Genomic DNA, 18,106 nt, shown 5'->3' with positions numbered 1-18,106 from the left:
CATGATAACACACCATACGCCTTCTTAACAACCCTGTCAACCTGGGTGGCCACTTTGAGGGATCTAGAGATGAAGCGTTAAGGCCTGTAAGGCCAGAAAATTAGACACCAGTTAAGTTGGCATGGGTGCAGGGCACAGTTTAGTGATAGGAGCCAGGGCACGTATCTGTATGTACGTTGTCACATTAAACACCTGTTCACATTGTTTCAATCTGCCTCGGTGCTTTGTCAGAAGGGTGTGAGGGATGGGGCTGGCTGGGCCAGGCGCAGAGAGGGAGCGGAGTGGGTGGGGAATTGGCAGACGTTGGGGGTGGGCTTGGCTCAGGGGCCATAGTTCAGCCAGCGCGCACCGCTCCGGTATTCTCCCCCCCCCCCTCCTAACGTCCCCACCTCTGCCATCTCAGGAATTCAACGGGACTGTGTGATGGAATGGCCAGCTCACATGCAGGTACCATGCAGGTGGACGGTGGAAAGTGCCACTGTGGGCAGGAGTCAAACGGCGTGGAGCATCAGAGCTCATTACAGAGCGGAACATCATCATCCTCCAGACCCGCTGTTGCTTCCAACCCAGGGTCCACACCTCCGTAATGCAGCAGGTATGCATGTGGAACATGTGGAACCCCTTTCAGTTTGTGTAAAGCGGCTTATCAGCTGCAGATGCTCATAGGGCGAAATGTATCTCATTGATCCACCCCTGGACCATGTCAGCGATTGCGGCGAACCCTGCTGCCTGGGCATTGTGGTGGGCTTGGTCCACGTTGAAATGGATGTATTGTGTCAATTGGGCATATAGGCTCTCCGTGATGGTGTGGATGCACCTGTGCACTGAGCTCTGTGATATCCCTGGCAGATCCTCACTCGGCGCCTAGAAGGACCCTGTGGTGTAAAAGTTCAGGTTGACCTTCACCTTGACGGTAACCGTGAGCGGATGTCCTCCCCCATTTTCCCATGGTGGTAGGTGAGCTATGATCTGGCAGATATGTCGCACTGAGCTGGATGAACTTCGGATCATTCGGGAGGCAGAGGGGGTCATCGATAGGAGCTTCAGGGAAGTAGTTACACCAAAGACTGGAGATAGATGGGTAACTGTAAGAGGGACTGGGAAGAAGCAGTCAGTGCAGGGACCCCCTGCGGTCGTTCCCCTGAGTAACAAGTATACCGTTTTGGATACTTGTGGGGGGGACGACTTACCAGGGGTAAGCCATGGGGTACGGGCCTCTGGCACGGAGTCTGTCCCTGTTGATCAGAAGGGAAGGGGGGAAAGGAGTAGAACATTAGTAATTGGGGACTCAATAGTCAGGGGCACAGATAGGAGATTTTGTGGGAGCGAGAGAGACTCACGTTTGGTATGTTGCCTCCCAGGTGCAAGGGTAAGTGATGTCTCGGATCGTGTTTTCCGGGTCCTTAAGGGGGAGGGGGAGCAGCCCCAAGTCGTAGTCCACATTGGCATTAACGACATAGGTAGGAAAGGGGACAAGGATGTCAGGCAGGCCTTTAGGGAGCTAGGATGGAAGCTCAGAGCGAGAACAAACAGAGTTGTTATCTCTGGGTTGTTTCCCGTGCCACGTGATAGTGAGATGAGGAATAGGGAGAGAGAGCAATTAAACACGTGGCTACAGGGATGGTGCAGGCGGGAGGGATTCAGATTTCTGGATAACTGGGGCTCTTTCTGGGGAATGTGGGACCTCTATAGACAGGATGGTCTACATCTGAACCTGAGGGGCACCAATATCCTGGGGGGGAGATTTGTTAGTGCTCTTTGGGGGGGTTTAAACTAATTCAGCAGGGGCATGGGAACCTGGATTGTAGTTTTGGGGTACGGGAGATTGAGAGTATAGAGGTCAGGAGCACAGATTTGACTTCGCAGGAGGGTGCCAGTGTTCAGGTAGGTGGTTTGAAGTGTGTCTACTTCAATGCCAGGAGTATACGAAATAAGGTAGGGGAACTGGCAGCATGGGTTGGTACCTGGGACTTTGACGTTGTGGCCATTTCAGAGACATGGATAGAGCAGAGACAGGAATGGTTGTTGCAGGTTCCGGGGTTTAGGTGTTTTAGTAAGCTCAGAGAAGGGGGCAAAAGAGGGGGAGGTGTGGCGCTGCTAGTCAAGGACAGTATTACGGTGGCGGAAAGGATGCTAGATGGGGACTCTTCTTCTGAGGTAGTATGGGCTGAGGTTAGAAACAGGAAAGTAGAGGTCACCCTGTTGGGAGTTTTCTATAGGCCACCTAATAGTTCTAGGGATGTAGAGGAAAGGATGGCGAAGATGATTCTGGAAAAGAGCGAAAGTAACAGGGTAGTTGTTATGGGAGACTTTAACTTTCCAAATATTGACTGGAAAAGATATAGTTTGAGTACATTAGATGGGTCGTTCTTTGTACAATGTGTGCAGGAGGGTTTCCTGACACAATATGTTGACAGGCCAACAAGAGGCGAGGCCACATTGGATTTGGTTTTGGGTAATGAACCAGGCCAGGTGTTAGATCTGGAGGTAGGTGAGCACTTTGGAAACAGTGACCACAATTCGGTGACCTTTACGTTAGTGATGGAAAGGGATAAGTATACCCCGCAGGGCAAGAGTTATAGCTGGGGGAAGGGCAATTATGATGCCATTAGACATGACTTAGGATGTGTTGGTTGGAGAAGTAGGCTGCAAGGGTTGGGCACACTGGATATGTGGAGCTTGTTCAAGGAACAGCTATTGCATGTTCTTGATAAGTACGTACCAGTCAGGCAGGGAGGAAGGGGTCGAGCGAGGGAACCGTGGTTTACCAAAGAAGTGGAATCTCTTGTTAAGTGGAAGAAGGAGGCCTATGTGAAGATGAGGCATGAAGTTTCAGTTGGGGCGCTTGATAGTTACAAGGAAGCGAGGAAGGATCTAAAGAGAGAGCTGAGACGAGCAAGGAGGGGACATGAGAAGTCTTTGGCAGGTAGGATCAAGGAAAACCCAAAAGCTTTCTATAGGTATGTCAGGAATAAAAGAATGACTAGGGTAAGAGTAGGGCCAGTCAAGGACAGTGGTGGGAAGTTGTGTGTGGAGGCTGAGGAGATAAGCGAGATACTAAATGAATACTTTTCGTCAGTATTCACTCAAGAAAAAGATAATATTGTGGAGGAGAATGCTGAGACCCAGGCTATTAGAATAGATGGCATTGAGGTGCGTAGGGAAGAAGTGTTGGCAATTCTGGACAAGGTGAAAATAGATAAGTCCCCGGGGCCGGATGGGATTTATCCTAGGATTCTCTGGGAAGCCAGGGAAGAGATTGTTGAGCCTTTGGCTTTGATTTTTAGGTCATCATTGGCTACAGGAATAGTGCCAGAGGACTGGAGGATAGCAAATGTGGTCCCTTTGTTCAAGAAGGGGAGTAGAGATAACCCCGGTAACTATAGGCCGGTGAGCCTAACGTCTGTGGTGGGTAAAGTCTTGGAGAGGATTATAAAAGATACGATTTATAATCATCTAGATAGGAATAATATGATTAGGGATAGTCAGCATGGTTTTGTGAAGGGTAGGTCATGCCTCACAAACCTTATCGAGTTCTTTGAGAAGGTGACTGAACAGGTAGACGAGGGTAGAGCAGTTGATGTGGTGTATATGGATTTCAGTAAAGCGTTTGATAAGGTTCCCCACGGTCGGCTATTGCAGAAAATACGGAGGCTGGGGATTGAGGGTGATTTAGAGATGTGGATCAGAAATTGGCTAGTTGAAAGAAGACAGAGAGTGGTAGTTGATGGGAAATGTTCAGAATGGAGTTCAGTTACGAGTGGCATACCACAAGGATCTGTTCTGGGGCCGTTGCTGTGTCATTTTTATAAATGACCTAGAGGAGGGCGCAGAAGGATGGGTGAGTAAATTTGCAGACGACACTAAAGTCGGTGGAGTTGTAGACAGTGCGGAAGGATGTTGCAGGTTACAGAGGGACATAGATAAGCTGCAGAGCTGGGCTGAGAGGTGGCAAATGGAGTTTAATGTGGAGAAGTGTGAGGTGATTCACTTTGGAAAGAATAACAGGAATGCGGAATATTTGGCTAATGGTAAAATTCTTGGTAGTGTGGATGAGCAGAGAGATCTCGGTGTCCATGTACATAGATCCCTGAAAGTTGCCACCCAGGTTGATAGGGTTGTGAAGAAGGCCTATGGTGTGTTGGCCTTTATTGGTAGAGGGATTGCGTTCCGGAGCCATGAGGTCATGTTGCAGTTGTACAAAACTCTAGTACGGCCGCATTTGGAGTATTGCGTACAGTTCTGGTCGCCTCATTATAGGAAGGACGTGGAAGCTTTGGAACGGGTGCAGAGGAGATTTACCAGGATGTTGCCTGGTATGGAGGGAAAATCTTATGAGGAAAGGCTGATGGACTTGAGGTTGTTTTCGTTAGAGAGAAGAAGGTTGAGGTGACTTAATAGAGGCATACAAAATGATCAGAGGGTTAGATAGGGTGGACAGCGAGAGCCTTCTCCCGCGGATGGAGGTGGCTAGCACGAGGGGACATAGCCTTAAATTGAGGGGTAATAGATATAGGACAGAGGTCAGAGGTGGGTTTTTTACGCAAAGAGTGGTGAGGCCGTGGAATGCCCTACCTGCAACAGTAGTGAACTCGCCAACATTGAGGGCATTTAAAAATTTATTGGATAAGCATATGGATGATAAGGGCATAGTGTAGGTTAGATGGCCTTTAGTTTTTTTTCCATGTCGGTGCAACATCGAGGGCCGAAGGGCCTGTACTGCGCTGTATCGTTCTATGTTCTATGTTCTATGTCTCTCTGCTCAGCCGGAGACTTCAATGGCATGCTTTGTCGGCAGGTCCTTGAATGACATACGCTGCCAAGACATGCGAGGCCTCATGCGGTGCCTCCTTTGATCACCTCTTCTAACCCCTCCTCGTAAGCCTGTTTGTGGCCTCAGCAACAGCCTCCTATTCCTCGGCTGCAAGCTCTGCTGCTATACTCTCCACACCACTGTTGCAGATTCCTCCTCCTTCAGCAGCTCCAGCTCGTACAGCCTCAATGCACCCCCAGGGCTTCGAGGAAGGCCACCATTTCTGGTTGATTTCCAATATCCATTGTCTGCAGAAGGTGAAAGGCCTACATTTTAGCATGATGCATGTCCCCGTGCCCAATCAGGTCCAACGTGCTACATGGTGGCCCTGGTTGGATTGCGGATTCTGCCCCTGCATGTCTGCCTCCCACCCTCTCCTCCACACACTTGGCTCTGTTGGCACCTGTCCCTGTTGCCAGGGATACCGTTGTCTGGAGCGGCGCTTTCCAGCAGAATGCTCTGTGGACCCTATCTGGAGCCCCCACCCCCAAAGGGGCAACTGTGGGCATTGCAATTGGGTGGGCCGCGTGATGCACCACCAGTGGGTGCTGGCCGGTCGGAGGTGGTGTGGTGGGGGCTGGAGTGTGGTGGGTGGTGCGCTGGGAGAGTGGGTGCCAGGGTGCAGGCGTTGAGCATCCATTCGGCCAGTGTCACTCTGCAGAACCAGTGGCCAAGGTAGGTGGTCAGTGGAGTGCGCAGCAAGATGGCTGCCTTGTAGGACGCAGCAATGGCAACCTGTGCCTGGCCACCACCCCAGTCCCATGGAGGGGAGGGGGAGGTGTCACCCCGGCCCCACTGCCCGCTTCCCCCATCACTCCAGTCTCCTACCGGCCCTGGCAGGGCCCCCCCTCCACCCAAGTCAGCCTGGCCAGTGTCAGGACCGGCAGCCCACTGTCCCGCCTTTCCATGTCCTACCTCCTCTCTCTCCCTCATCAGCAACGGCGCCAGTTTCCCAATTTTTAAAAGCACAAGTAAACATCGCTATTGGGAATTCACCCAAGTGGAGGTGGAAAATAGCGGAGGCTCTGGAGAATACATGTCAGGGCAGCACGGTAGCACAGTGGGTAGCACTGTTGCGACACAGCTCTAGGGTCCCAGGTTCGATTCCTGGCTTGGGTCACTGTGCGGAATCTGCAGTTTCTCCCTGTGTCTGCGTGGGTTTCCTCCAGGTGCTTCAGTTTCCTCTCACAAGTCCCGAAAGACGTGCTATTAGGCAATTTGGACATTCTGAATTCTCCCTCTGTATACCCGAACAGGCCCCGGAGTGTGGCGACTAGGGGCTTTTCACAGTAACCTCATTGCACTGTTAATGTTAACGCACTTGTGACAATAAAGATTATTATTATTATAATGATATGCCAAGGGTGTTTACTGTACCTGTGCTCTGGAACACATTGACGCCGCTGTTGAGGCACCGGAAAATTGCGATTTGGCATGAAACCACTGTCCGCCATGATTTTGGCATCAAAACCGATTCTCCGCCAAATCGCATTTCCCGATTATGATGGAAAGTCCCGCCCATAGTCTTTCCCTCTAAAGTAACGCTAAACCGAGCTGGGTAGACCAAAGCAAACTGGACTCCACTCTTATTCAGGGGGGTCTGGTGTCCATTGAACGCAGCCCTCTTTGTTAGCTCCGTATCCATGCCCTGATAGAATATGATGGAGTGGCCATCCCACTTAAATTCACGATGCTTTGTTGCCCTTTGCAAAACCTTCTCCTTTTCTTCGGAGCTGTGGAACCTCACTATAACCGCACTTGATGGTTCTTTAGGATGAGGCCTCGCCGAAGTATATGGCGGGTTTGGTCCAACTCAGGAGGGGATGTGAATCCACCCTCACCCATCATCATGCTGAACATGCCCAAAAATTACTCTGTGGGTGTTGGGCCCTCCATATTCCCTCTGGCAACCCCACAATCCAAATATTTTTCCTGCTGGACCTATTTTCTCATTCATTCATCTTGGCCCTTAGCTATCTTTTCGTTTGGATCACCGAAGGCAATTCCGATCCCAGCGAGGCAATCCGATCGCTGTGGCCTGACAAGCTCCACATCTTTGGTCGTGGTGCCCTGGGCTCCAACAGATAGATTAGTTTTCCCCAGAGCCACTCGAATGTGGGCCAAGGCCTCTTCAATTGATTTCTTGAGGTCTTTCGACACAATTTGATGGTGCTTTTCGAATTCCTTTGCCTTAATCATATAGAATTTACAGTGCAGAAGAAGGCCGTTTGGTCCATTGAGTCTGCACCAGCTCTTGGAAAGAGCACCCTACACCCGGAGACGGATTTTGCTTTGGTGGAAGGACTCAGTGGCGCCGAAAGCAGGAGTGTGGATGAGTGACCTGACAGAATTCCTGAGGTTGGAAAAGACCAGGGGCGAAATTCTCCCATCGGGAGACAAACAGCCGACGTCGGAGTGAAACCCGGAGGGGGGGGGTGGGGGGGGGCTAGTAGCGGCGGCGCGTGAATTCCGAGCGCCCGGCATTGACGCTCGCGTCAAAGCGGCACGCCGGGAATGATGCGGCCGGCGGCGACAAAAATGACGTCAGCCGCGCATGTGGAGGTTGGCTGGTGCAACCTGCGCATGCGCGGTTGCCGTCTTCCCCTCCGCTGCCTCGCAAGACATGGCGGCTTGATCTTGCGGGGCAGCGGAGGGAAAAGAGTGCGCCTTTTAGAAACGCCAGCCCGACAATCAGTGGGCACCGATCGCGGGCCAAACATCTGCTGAGCACGCCCGTTGTGCTCGATCCTCCCTCCACCCCCCACAGGCCCCACACTCACTGGTCGCGCGCTGTTCACGCCGGCAGCGACCATGTGTGGTTGGCGCCGGCGTGAACCGGTCGGGTTTGGCAGGCCGCTCGGCCCATCTGGGCCGGAGAATCGCCGGTCGCCGTGAGAAACCAGTCTCCGAGCGGCGATTCTCCGAGCGGCCTGTCGAAAAACGCGACACGCCATTTTGGGGGGGGGGGAATCGCAGGGGGTGCCAGGGTGGCGTGGCGTGATTCGCCCGGCCCTCCCGCGATTCTCCCCCCCCGGCGAGGGGTGCGGAGAATCGCGTCCCAGGTTCCACTTGAGAGCGTCGGTTGATACGTTCGCCTGGAGGTGGAAGCTGTTCATTTACCTTTTTAACGAAAGTTGAGGTGTCAGCAGCGGGGAGAGGGGGAGGGGAAGGCAGGACGGGAGGAGGGGAAGGGAAAGGCGGAGGGGGGGGGGTGTTGGTTATTTATTATGTTGTACAATTTGTTTCTGATCTTATGTATTGTGTTTGTTGTTTATGTAAATGCCTTAATAAACCATATAAAAATAAAGAAAATCATAACATGGCTGAGTCAGGAGTGATTTTTCAAAGGAAATCCGTGTTTGATAAATCTGTTTGGGCTTTTTCAGCATTTAACTTGTATCTACCTATGAGGGAGAACCAGAGCACTTGGGTGAATTTGGATTTTGTAAAATCATTCAATAAAGTACCATACATGAGATAATTGCACAAAATTAGGACTGGTGAGCTGGGGGGAATTTATTAGCATAATTTAGAATTGATTAACAGACAGAAAATAGAATAGGAATAATTGGGCATTATCGGCTAGTTTGGCAGGCTGCAACTAATGGGTTACCACAAGGATCAGTATTTGGGCCTCGGATAACCGAGATGAGATGAATGAGTGAAATGTGTTCTCTTTTTGCTGACAATACAAAGCTAGTTCAAAAAATAGGTGGTGAGGAGGAACACAAAGAGGTTGCAGAGGTATATAGACAGATTGTGTGATCTGCAAGCTATCTGGGAATTGCCTAATCATCTAATTACTTATTTGTATTCTCTGATTAATGACAGATTTGGCAAATCTCTCGTCTTCACCAAGTTTCAGACATGGGGGCGCATGGTGTAAGTATGTAAGGGAAATAAATAAGCAAGAAATGTTTGAAATTGAAGGAAATTGCTTTGGTATATAGCATCATTTTGGACATCCTTCGGCACTATATACCCAATAAGTACTTTTGAAATGCTGGTAAGTTTTGAAGAGAACCAAGATAGTGACACAGCAAGGCCCCGTAAGGAGTAATATGATAAATTACTATCATTAAGTAGTTTTAATAATATTGGCCAAAGGATAAATACTGGCAAGTGCATAGGGGAGAAGTCGTCAAATTGTCATGGGATTTTATACCACCTGAGAAGACAGCTAAGTTCTCCGTTCTCAGCGTATACAAAAGATGACACTTTTGACAACTCCCAAGTACTGCATTGAAGCTGATATAATGTGCTCAAATTCTAGACTGGGGCATGAGCCCGTAAGGCCAGATTTTCATGGAGGAGGCATGAAGTCAAGAAACCTCCCGTTTTGATAAAGCTTTTCCTTTTAAAAGACCATTCAAGACATAATATGTCTGGGAAGGCAGGGGGATAGAATGGAATTGGTCTGTCACCTTTTCGTTCTCTGGAACTTCAACCAATTCTGTTAAAGTCTGTTAGACCTGTGACATTATGTCAAATGTTCAGAATACAAAGAGTTAATGTTATGTCATAACATTAGGGCAGCACAGTAGCACAAGTGAATAGCACTGTGGCTTCATAGCACCAGGGTCCCAGGTTTGATTCCCCACTGGGTCACTGTCTGTGCAGAGTTTTCACGTTCTCCCCGTGACTGCGTGGGTTTTCTCCGGGTGCTCCGGTTTCCTCCCACGGTCCAAAAACGTGCAGGTTAGGTGGATTGGCCATGATCAATTGCTCTTAGTGACCAAAAAAAAAGATTAGGAGGGGTTATTGGGTTACGGGGGTAGGGTGGAAGTGAGGGTTTAAGTGGGTCTGTGCAGACTCACTGGGCCGAATGGCCTCCTTCCGCACTGTATGTTCTTTGTCTATGTCTAGAATTAACCACTAGATGGAGCTAGATGCAGAACTATATAAAGCACTGACTCACAGGCTTCTGGGAGAAGGCTGGAGAGGAGCAGTGAGCGAGGGTAGAGTACAGTTATAGATAGAGTGTAGAGACTAGTGTTAGTAGAGTGTAGATTGAGGATTATTATATTATTGTTTACTATAGGAGTAAGTGGTTGAGCTTTAATACGTAGTGTGAATAAAAGCTTTGTTAATGAACTTCGCTTCTGTGGGCTTTGTAAACACTACATCCATCCTGATAACAGAATCACAAAGAACACCACAAGACCTTCTAGTTCTTACCTCTAACCTCTCCATCTACCCCAACTCCCCTCATATCCCTCATATTCTCCACCTGTGTTGCTACTTTCAGTGACCTGTGGACCCATACATTCACATTACTCTGCCTGTCAATACTCTTAAGGGTTCTGCCATTTGCTGTATATTTCCTACCTGTATAGACCTTCCAAAATGCATTACCTCACATTTTTCCAGATAAAACTCAATCTGCCATCTCTCCACTAATTCAACAACCGATCTATATCCTGCTGTATCCTCTGACAGTCCTCATCGCTATCTGCAATTCCACCAACCTTTGTGTCCTCCGCAAACTTATTAATCAGACCAGTTACATTTCCCTGCAAATCATATACAATAGACAGGAAAGGTCCCAGCACTAATCCCTGTAGAACACCACTAGTCACAGCCCTCAATTCAGAAAAGCACCTTTCCATTGCTACTCTCTGCCTTCTGTGACCTAGCCAGTTCTGTATCCATCTTGCCAGCTCACTTCTGATCCCGTGTGACTTCACCTTTTGTACCAGTCTGCCATGAGGGACCTTGTCAAAGGCCTTACTGAAGTTCATGGAGACAACATCCACTGCCCTACCTTCATTAATCATCTTCACACTTCCTCGATAAACACAATCAAGTTAGTGAGACATGACCTCCCCTTCACAAAACCATGCTTTCTCTCGCTAATAGGTCCACTTGCTTCCAAATGGGAGTAAATCCTGTCTCGAAGAATCCTCTCCAATAGTTTCCCTACTACTGACATAAGGCTCACTGGTATGTAATTTCCTGGATTATCCTTGCTACCCTTCTTAAACAAAGGAACAATATTGGCTATTCTCCAATCCTCTGGGACCTCACCTGTAGCCAGTGAGGATACAAAGATTTCTGACAAGTTACTAGCAATTTCCTCCTTTGCCTTCTTCGGTATCCCATCAGGCCCTGAGGACTTATCTAGCTTAATGTTTTTCAAGACGCCCAACACTTCCTCCTTATTGATCTCAATGTGACCCAGACTATCTGCACACCCTTCCCAGACTCATCATCCACCAAGTCCTTCTCTTTGGTGAATACTAATGCAAAGTACTCATTTAGTACCTCGCCCATTTCCTCTTGCTCCATGCACAAATTCTCTTCCCTGTCCTTGAGTGGGCCAACTTTTTTCCTGGCTCCCTTCTTTCTCTTTATATACGCAAAAAAAGCCTTGGGATTTTTGTTAATCCTGTTTGCCAATGACTTTTCATGACCCCTTTTAGCCCTCCTGACTCCTTGCTTAAGTTCCTTCTTACTTTCCTTATGTTTCTCACAGCCTTCGTCTGTTCCCAGCTTTCTAGCCCATATAAATACTTCCTTTTTCTTTTGGACTAGGCTTACAATATCCCTCATTATCCAAAGTTCCTAAAACTTGCCATACTTACCCTTCTTCCTTACAAGAACACACTAGTCCTGAATTCCTATCAACTGACATTTGAAAGCCTCCCACATGCCAGATGGTGATTTACCCTCAAGCATCTGTCCCCAATCTAGATTCTTCAGTTCCTGCCTAATATTATTATAATTAGCCTTCACCCAATTTAGAACCTTGAGCCGAGGACTACTTTTATCTTTATCCACCTTAAAATTTATTGAATTATGATGACTGTTCCTGAAATGCTTCCCCGTGAAACATCAACCACCTGTACAGGCTCATTCCCCAATACCAGGTACAGTATGACCCCTTCCCAAGTTGGACTAAATACATATTGTTTCAAGAATCCCTCCTGGATGCTCCTTACAAGCTCTGTCCCATCCAAGCCCCTTGCATTAAGTGAGTCCCAGTCAATGTAGGGGAAGTTAAAATCACCCACCTGTTGCTTTTACACCTTTCCAAAATCTGCCTACATATCTGCTCCTCTATTTCCACTGGCTTTTGGGAGGACTGTAGTAACATCATCACTGCACTGTTCCTATTCCTGAATTCTACCCATATTGCCTCGCTGTATGACCCCTCTGAGGTGTCCTCCCACAGTATAGCTGCGATATTCTCCTTAGCCAGTAGTGCAACACCCCCACCCCTTTTACATCCCCCTCTATCCCGCCTGAAACATCTAAATCCTGGAACATTTAGCTGCCAATCCTGTCCCTCCCTCAACCAAATCTCTGTAATGGCAACACCAACATAATTCCAAGTACAAATCCAAGTCTACGTTCATCTGCTTTACCTGTTATGCTCACATTGAAACAAATGCACTTTAGACCACCAGTCCCGGTGTATTCAGCAACATTTCCCTGCCTGCTCTTCCTCTGACTCTTATTGGTTCTATTCTCCAGTTCCCCCTCAATTATTTAATCTACTGACCTATTACTCTGGTTCCCACCCCCCTGCCACACTAGTTTAAACCCTCCGATATGACACTAGCAAACCTTGCGGCCAGGATATTTATGTCCCTCCAGTTTAGATGCCACTCATCCTTCTTGTACAGGTCCGCCTGCCCCAGAAGAGATCCCAATGGTCCGGGTGTCTGAAACCCTCCCTCCTATTCCAGCTGTTTAGCTACGTGTTTAGCTGTACTTTCTTCCTATTTCTAGCTTCACTGGCACGTGGCCCAGGTAGTAATCTCGAGATTACAACCCTGGAGGTCCTGTTTTTTTAACATTCTATCTAACTCCCTGAACTCCTGCTGCAGGACCTCATCACTTTTCCTGCCTATGTCATTTGTACCAATATGTACCTTGACCTCTGGCAGTTCACCCTATCCCTTCAGAATTCACCCTGCCCGTTCAGAGACATCCTGGACCTTGGCACCATGGAGGCAACATGCCATCCTGGAGTTTGTTTCACATCCACAGACATGCCGATCTGTGCCCTGGACTATAGAGTCCCCTATAACTATTGTTCTTTTGCACTTTGTCGTCCCCCCGCTTAACAACAGCGACTGCTGTGGTGCCACTGCTTGGCTGCCGCTGCTATTTTCCTCTGATAGGCCTCCCACCCCAACATTTTCCAAAAGGGTATACTTGTTAGAAAGGGGGACAGCCACAGGGAATTCCTGCACTGACTGCTTGCCCCTGCTAGCAGTCATCTATCTTCATCTATCTTCCTGCACCTTGGGTCTGACCATGTCTATATGACTCCTATCTTTCAGCCACCTGCAAGCTCCTAAGTTCATCCAACTGCTGCTCCAACCAATCCATGTGGTCTGTGATGAACTGCAATTGGGTGCACTTTCTGCAGCTGTATTTTCATTGTAACTTGGAATGAAAAATGAAAATTGCTTATCGTCACGAGTAGGCTTCAAATGAAGTTACTGTGAAAAGACCCTAGTCGCCACATTCCGGTGCCTGTTCGGGGAGGCTGTTACGGGATTTGCAACTTCATTGCAATGTTAATGTAAGCCTACTTGTGACACTAATAAAGATTATTATTATTAGTTGTCTGGAAGGCTGGAACCTTCACGGACCTCCCACATTTCACAAGTGAAGCATTTTACCCCTCTAACTGCCATTTCTAGAATTAATTAATTAATTAATTTAAAAATAAATATTTATCAAATGAAAATAAGTTTCAGTTAACTATATGCTTCCTAGCACTAGATTTCTACTATAAATGTAGAATGCTAAACACAGTAATCTCCCACCTCTGGTCTAGATACCCCTCTACATATGATTAAGTAATTAATTAGGTTAAATTAACAATGTTTTATTCTCAAATTAAGTGCAGATTCCCCACCAGCCAATCAGGTCACAGCTTTCCTGTAGATCACTTTTTCAGTTTTTTTCACCTGCAGTCAGTTACTCTGTTTACTCATCGGCTGGAACTCTGCCCTCCGACTCTGCTCCCAGTCAGCTGCACTCTTTATAAACTCCCGGCTCCCCTCATGTTCTTTGAGGAAATGTAGGAAATGAAAGGAGCACCTTGTTCCCTCCTCACCGAACTCCCCCAGTCACCAAACTCCCACTTTAGCACTCCAATGAGGCCAAACGTCAGCACTCCTTTGCAAACCAAGTCAGCACTGTAAGATGGCACACTTTTATTCTGTCTGACTCTAGCCTCTGAAAATTGGCTTAATCCAGTTATCTTTTTAACAAGTTGCAGCTGCAAGTAGAGCCTGAGTAAACTCTGTTTAAAGCTGGTTTAAAACTCATCTTCTTCCAACCTAAACAGCTACTTTTAAGTTAATTTACTAAATAAAAGAAAGACTAGACTTTTGATAAAAATGAACCCTAAATTAACCTCAATTTCCCTCAGTCACCAAATTCCCACTTTAGCACTCTAATGCAGCCTGAAGATAGCACTCCAATGCAATAAAGTTCCATCAACTATTTTTAAAGTCCTCTTGAGTTTGTGACTCAGCAAAAATGTGTGCTACAATCTTTATGTTTAGAGGTGAGTGGGCGACCAATCAAGCCAAGTCTGACACATTTGCTCTCAGGAAGTACTATGCCACAAACAGCAACAAAATGTTTCCCATCCTTGGTTTACCACACAATAGTGTTTTTCCTTTGCTAAAAGCAAAATATGGTAGATGCTGGAAATCTGAAATAATAACTGGGCCACAAAATGCTACTGGTCTGACAGAACTATCTGTAGAAAGTGTACTTAGTTGGAAAAGCTCACCGAAAGCATGGATCGGTTAGAACAGCAGCTGGAAGCACTGAGGAGCACACAAGTTGCTGAAATTGTGATAGATAATAGCTTCAGAGATGTGGTCACACCCAAGGTACAGGAAGGTAGATGGGTGACTGCCAGATGGGGTAGGCAGACAGTGAAGGGGTCCCCTATGGCTGTCTCCCTATCGAACAAGTATGCCGTTTTGGATACTGATGATGGGGAAGGTCCATCAGGGGACAGCAGCAGCAGTGGCCAGAGCGAAGGCGACTAGCCCTGCTGCACAGACGGGGGTACAAAGTGTAGAAAAACAATAGTGGTAGGGGATTCAATAGTCAGGGGCACAGGTAGGCGCTTCTGTGGCCACAAAAAGGACTCGAGGATGGTAGTTTGCTTCCCTGGTGCCAAGGTCCTGGATGTCTCTGAACGGGTACAAAACATCCTAAAACAGGAGGGAAGTCAGACAGAGGTCGTTGTCCACATTGGTACGGATGACATTGGCAGAAAGAGTAGCGAGCTCCTGCAACGGCAATTTAGGGAGCTAGGTAGAAGATTAAAAAGCAGGACCTCGAGGGTAGTAATCTCAGGATTACTCCCCGTGCCACGTACTAGCAAGGCTAGCGACAGGGATATAGTGCAGTTGAATACGTGGCTAAAGAACTGGTGCGGGAGGGAGGGCTTCAGTTTTTTGGATCACTGGGATGTCTTCCAGGGAAGGTGGACCCTGTACAAGAAGGACGGGTTACACCTGGACTGGAGGGGCACCAATATCCTGGCTGGGAGGTTTCCTAGTATGGTTCGAGTGGGTTTAAACTAATATAGCAGGGGGGGGTGGGAGTCAGGACACTAAGCCATTAAGTGTAGAGACTGGGGATGAGCATGTTACCAGGGTCAGGCTGGCTAAGAGGAAGCTGGGGAAGGTTGAACTCAGTGGGACTGGAGGTCTGGAGTGTATCTGCTTCAATGCACCAAGTATAACAAGTAAGACAGATTAACTGAAAGCCTTGATTCACACACGGAACTTGGATGTGGTTGCTGTAATGGAGATTTGGTTAAAAAAGGGACATGGCTGGCAGCTAAATATTACAGGCTATAGGTGTTTTAGGCGAGACAGGGAGAAGGTAGAAGATGTGGGGAGTTGCAATACTGATTAGGGAACATATTCCAGCTGTACAGAGGGAGGACACCATGGAAAAATCAAGTAACGAGGCACTGTGGGTAGAGCACAGAAACAGGAAGGGGGCAGGCACGATGATGAGGGTGTACTACAGGCCTCCCAACAGCCCACAGGATGTTAAGGAACAGATATGCAAGCAGAATCTGGATAGATGTAGAAATAATAGGGTTGTTGTAATGGGAGACTTTAATTTTCCTCATATTGACTGTAAATCCCTCAGGGCTAGGGGTTTGAATGGTGAGGAATTTGTTAAATGTGTCCAAGAAGGTATTTTGGAACAATATATGGATAGTCCGACTAGAGCGGGGGCTATATTGGACCTAGTACAAGGGAACGAGACGGGCTAGGTCATCAACGTTGTAGTGGGAAAACATGTGGCGAACAGTGACCACAATTCCGTAAGCTTTAGGATTGTCAGGTGGATGTACCTTTAAGAAATGGGTGCTTTATCAAATGGCTGCAGTGATTCCATTGTGTGGGTGGAGCTGGGCTCTGCTATGCTTTTTACTTTTGTTTTGTGCTGAAAGCGGGTTTTGCTTCTGTGTTTAGTTTCACTTTCAGTTGGAGAGCTGCATGTGAACCAAGCAGATGTGTGTATTGATATTTCTCTCTACAAGCTAAAGAATGTCTTTCAAAGTAATACCTGTTTCTGTAGAGAATTTAAACCTGCTGTCTTTGTTAAAAAGTGTTTTGGGCTTATGGATGTTGTTAGGAAAGTTACTAAGGGTTACCTACTGAATGTTGTATTTGGGAAAGTATCAATGTTTATAGTTGATAAGATGTTTACTGTGTGTTTATAAAGTGTTAACTGAATTTATAGAATATACATTGTTTTGTTTTTAAAATCCTTTAAATCTCTGTTGCATCACACCTGTAAAGTGGGCACTTGTGCTCCCCATAACCAAAATCTATTAAAAGTTGTGGGTCAGGTGAACTCCATGATATACTTTGGAGTTTTCTAAACCCTGGTCCATAACAGGATACTCATGGAAAAGTACAAGTGTTGTTCTCGGGTCAAGGTGTTAAATTGGGGGAAGGCTAACTACAACCAGATTAGGCAGGGATTTGGAGGCTGTCATTTGGGAGAGGCTGTTTGAGGGTAAATCCACATTTGGCATGTGGGAGTCTTTTCAGGAGGAGTTGATAGGAGTGCAAGACAGGCATGTGCCGGTAAAACTGAAGGACAGGAATGGCAGGATTTGGGAACCATGGATGACCAATGAAATTGAGAATCTTGTCAAAAAGAAAAAAAGATGCATATGTGAGGTACAGATAACTAAAAACAGATAAAGCACTTGAGAAATACAAGGAAAGTAGAAAAGAGCTCAAGCAAGGAGTTCGGAGGGCAAAAAGGGGTCACGAAATGTCCTTGGCAGAGAGGATTAAGGAGAATCCCAAGTCATTTTAAATGCATATTAGGAACAAGAGGGTAGCTCGAGAAAGAGTTGGTCCACTCAGGACAAAGGAAGGAAATTATGGAGAACCAGAGGAAGTAGGTGAGGTCCTTAATGAATATTTTGCATCGGTATTCACAAAGGAGAGGGACATGTTAATTGGTGGTGTTACAGAGGATGTGTAAACACTTTAGAACAGGTCATTATTATCAGGGAGGACGTGTTTGGTGTGTTAAAAAGCATTAAGGTAGACAAATCCCCAGGGCCAGGTGGCATCTATCCCAGATTACTGAGGGGAGGCAAGAGATGAAATCGCTGGGTCTCTGACAGAAATCCTTGTGTCCTCATTGGCCACAGGTGAGATCCTAGAGGATTGGAGGATAGCCAATGTTGTACCATTATTTAAGAAGGGTTGCACCATTATTTAAGAAGGGTTGCAAGGATAATCCGGATAATTATAGGCCAGTGACCTTGATGTCAGTGATGGTGCAATTGTTGGAAAAGATTCTCAGAGATAGGATCTATGCACATTTGGAACATTTGCACATTATTAGCGACAGGCAGCATGGGTTTGTACTTGGGAGGTCAAGTCTCACTAATTTAATTGAATTTTGTAAGGAGGTGACAAAAATGTTTGACGAGGGAAGGGATGTGGATGTTGTCTACATGGACTTTGGTAAAGCATTTCATAAGGTCCCTCATGACAGGCTGGTGCAAATGATTAGATCACATGGGGTCAGGGGTGAACTAGCTGGATGGATCCAGAACTGGCTTGGCAGCACGGTAGCATGGTGGTTGGCATAAATGCTTCACAGCTCCAGGGTCCCAGGTTCGATTCCCGGCTGGGTCACTGTCTGTGTGGAGTCTGCACGTCCTCCCTGTGTGTGCGTGGGTTTCCTCCGGGTGCTCCGGTTTCCTCCCACAGTCCAAAGATATGCTGGTTAGGTGGATTGGCCATGCTAAATTGC

At 47.3% G+C, this 18,106-nt stretch overlaps 1 protein-coding gene across 5 annotated transcripts in view; it reads left to right on the top strand.

Moving 5' to 3' along the window:
* The window catches only part of LOC119966630, a 360,402-nt gene that overhangs the window by 81,900 nt on the left and 260,396 nt on the right, over positions 1 to 18,106 (top strand). For all 5 annotated transcript variants that reach the window (XM_038798649.1, XM_038798647.1, XM_038798645.1 and 2 more), the window contains exon 4: positions 8,645 to 8,695. In XM_038798649.1, the coding sequence (XP_038654577.1) occupies positions 8,645 to 8,695 (51 nt within the window). The remainder of the gene's footprint in view (positions 1 to 8,644; positions 8,696 to 18,106) is intronic.

This window comes from Scyliorhinus canicula, chromosome 5, assembly GCF_902713615.1.
Source record: "Scyliorhinus canicula chromosome 5, sScyCan1.1, whole genome shotgun sequence".
NCBI classification, from domain to species: domain Eukaryota; kingdom Metazoa; phylum Chordata; class Chondrichthyes; order Carcharhiniformes; family Scyliorhinidae; genus Scyliorhinus; species Scyliorhinus canicula.
Note: the sequence above shows the minus strand (reverse complement) of the source record. Positions and strands in the feature narration are given on the sequence as shown.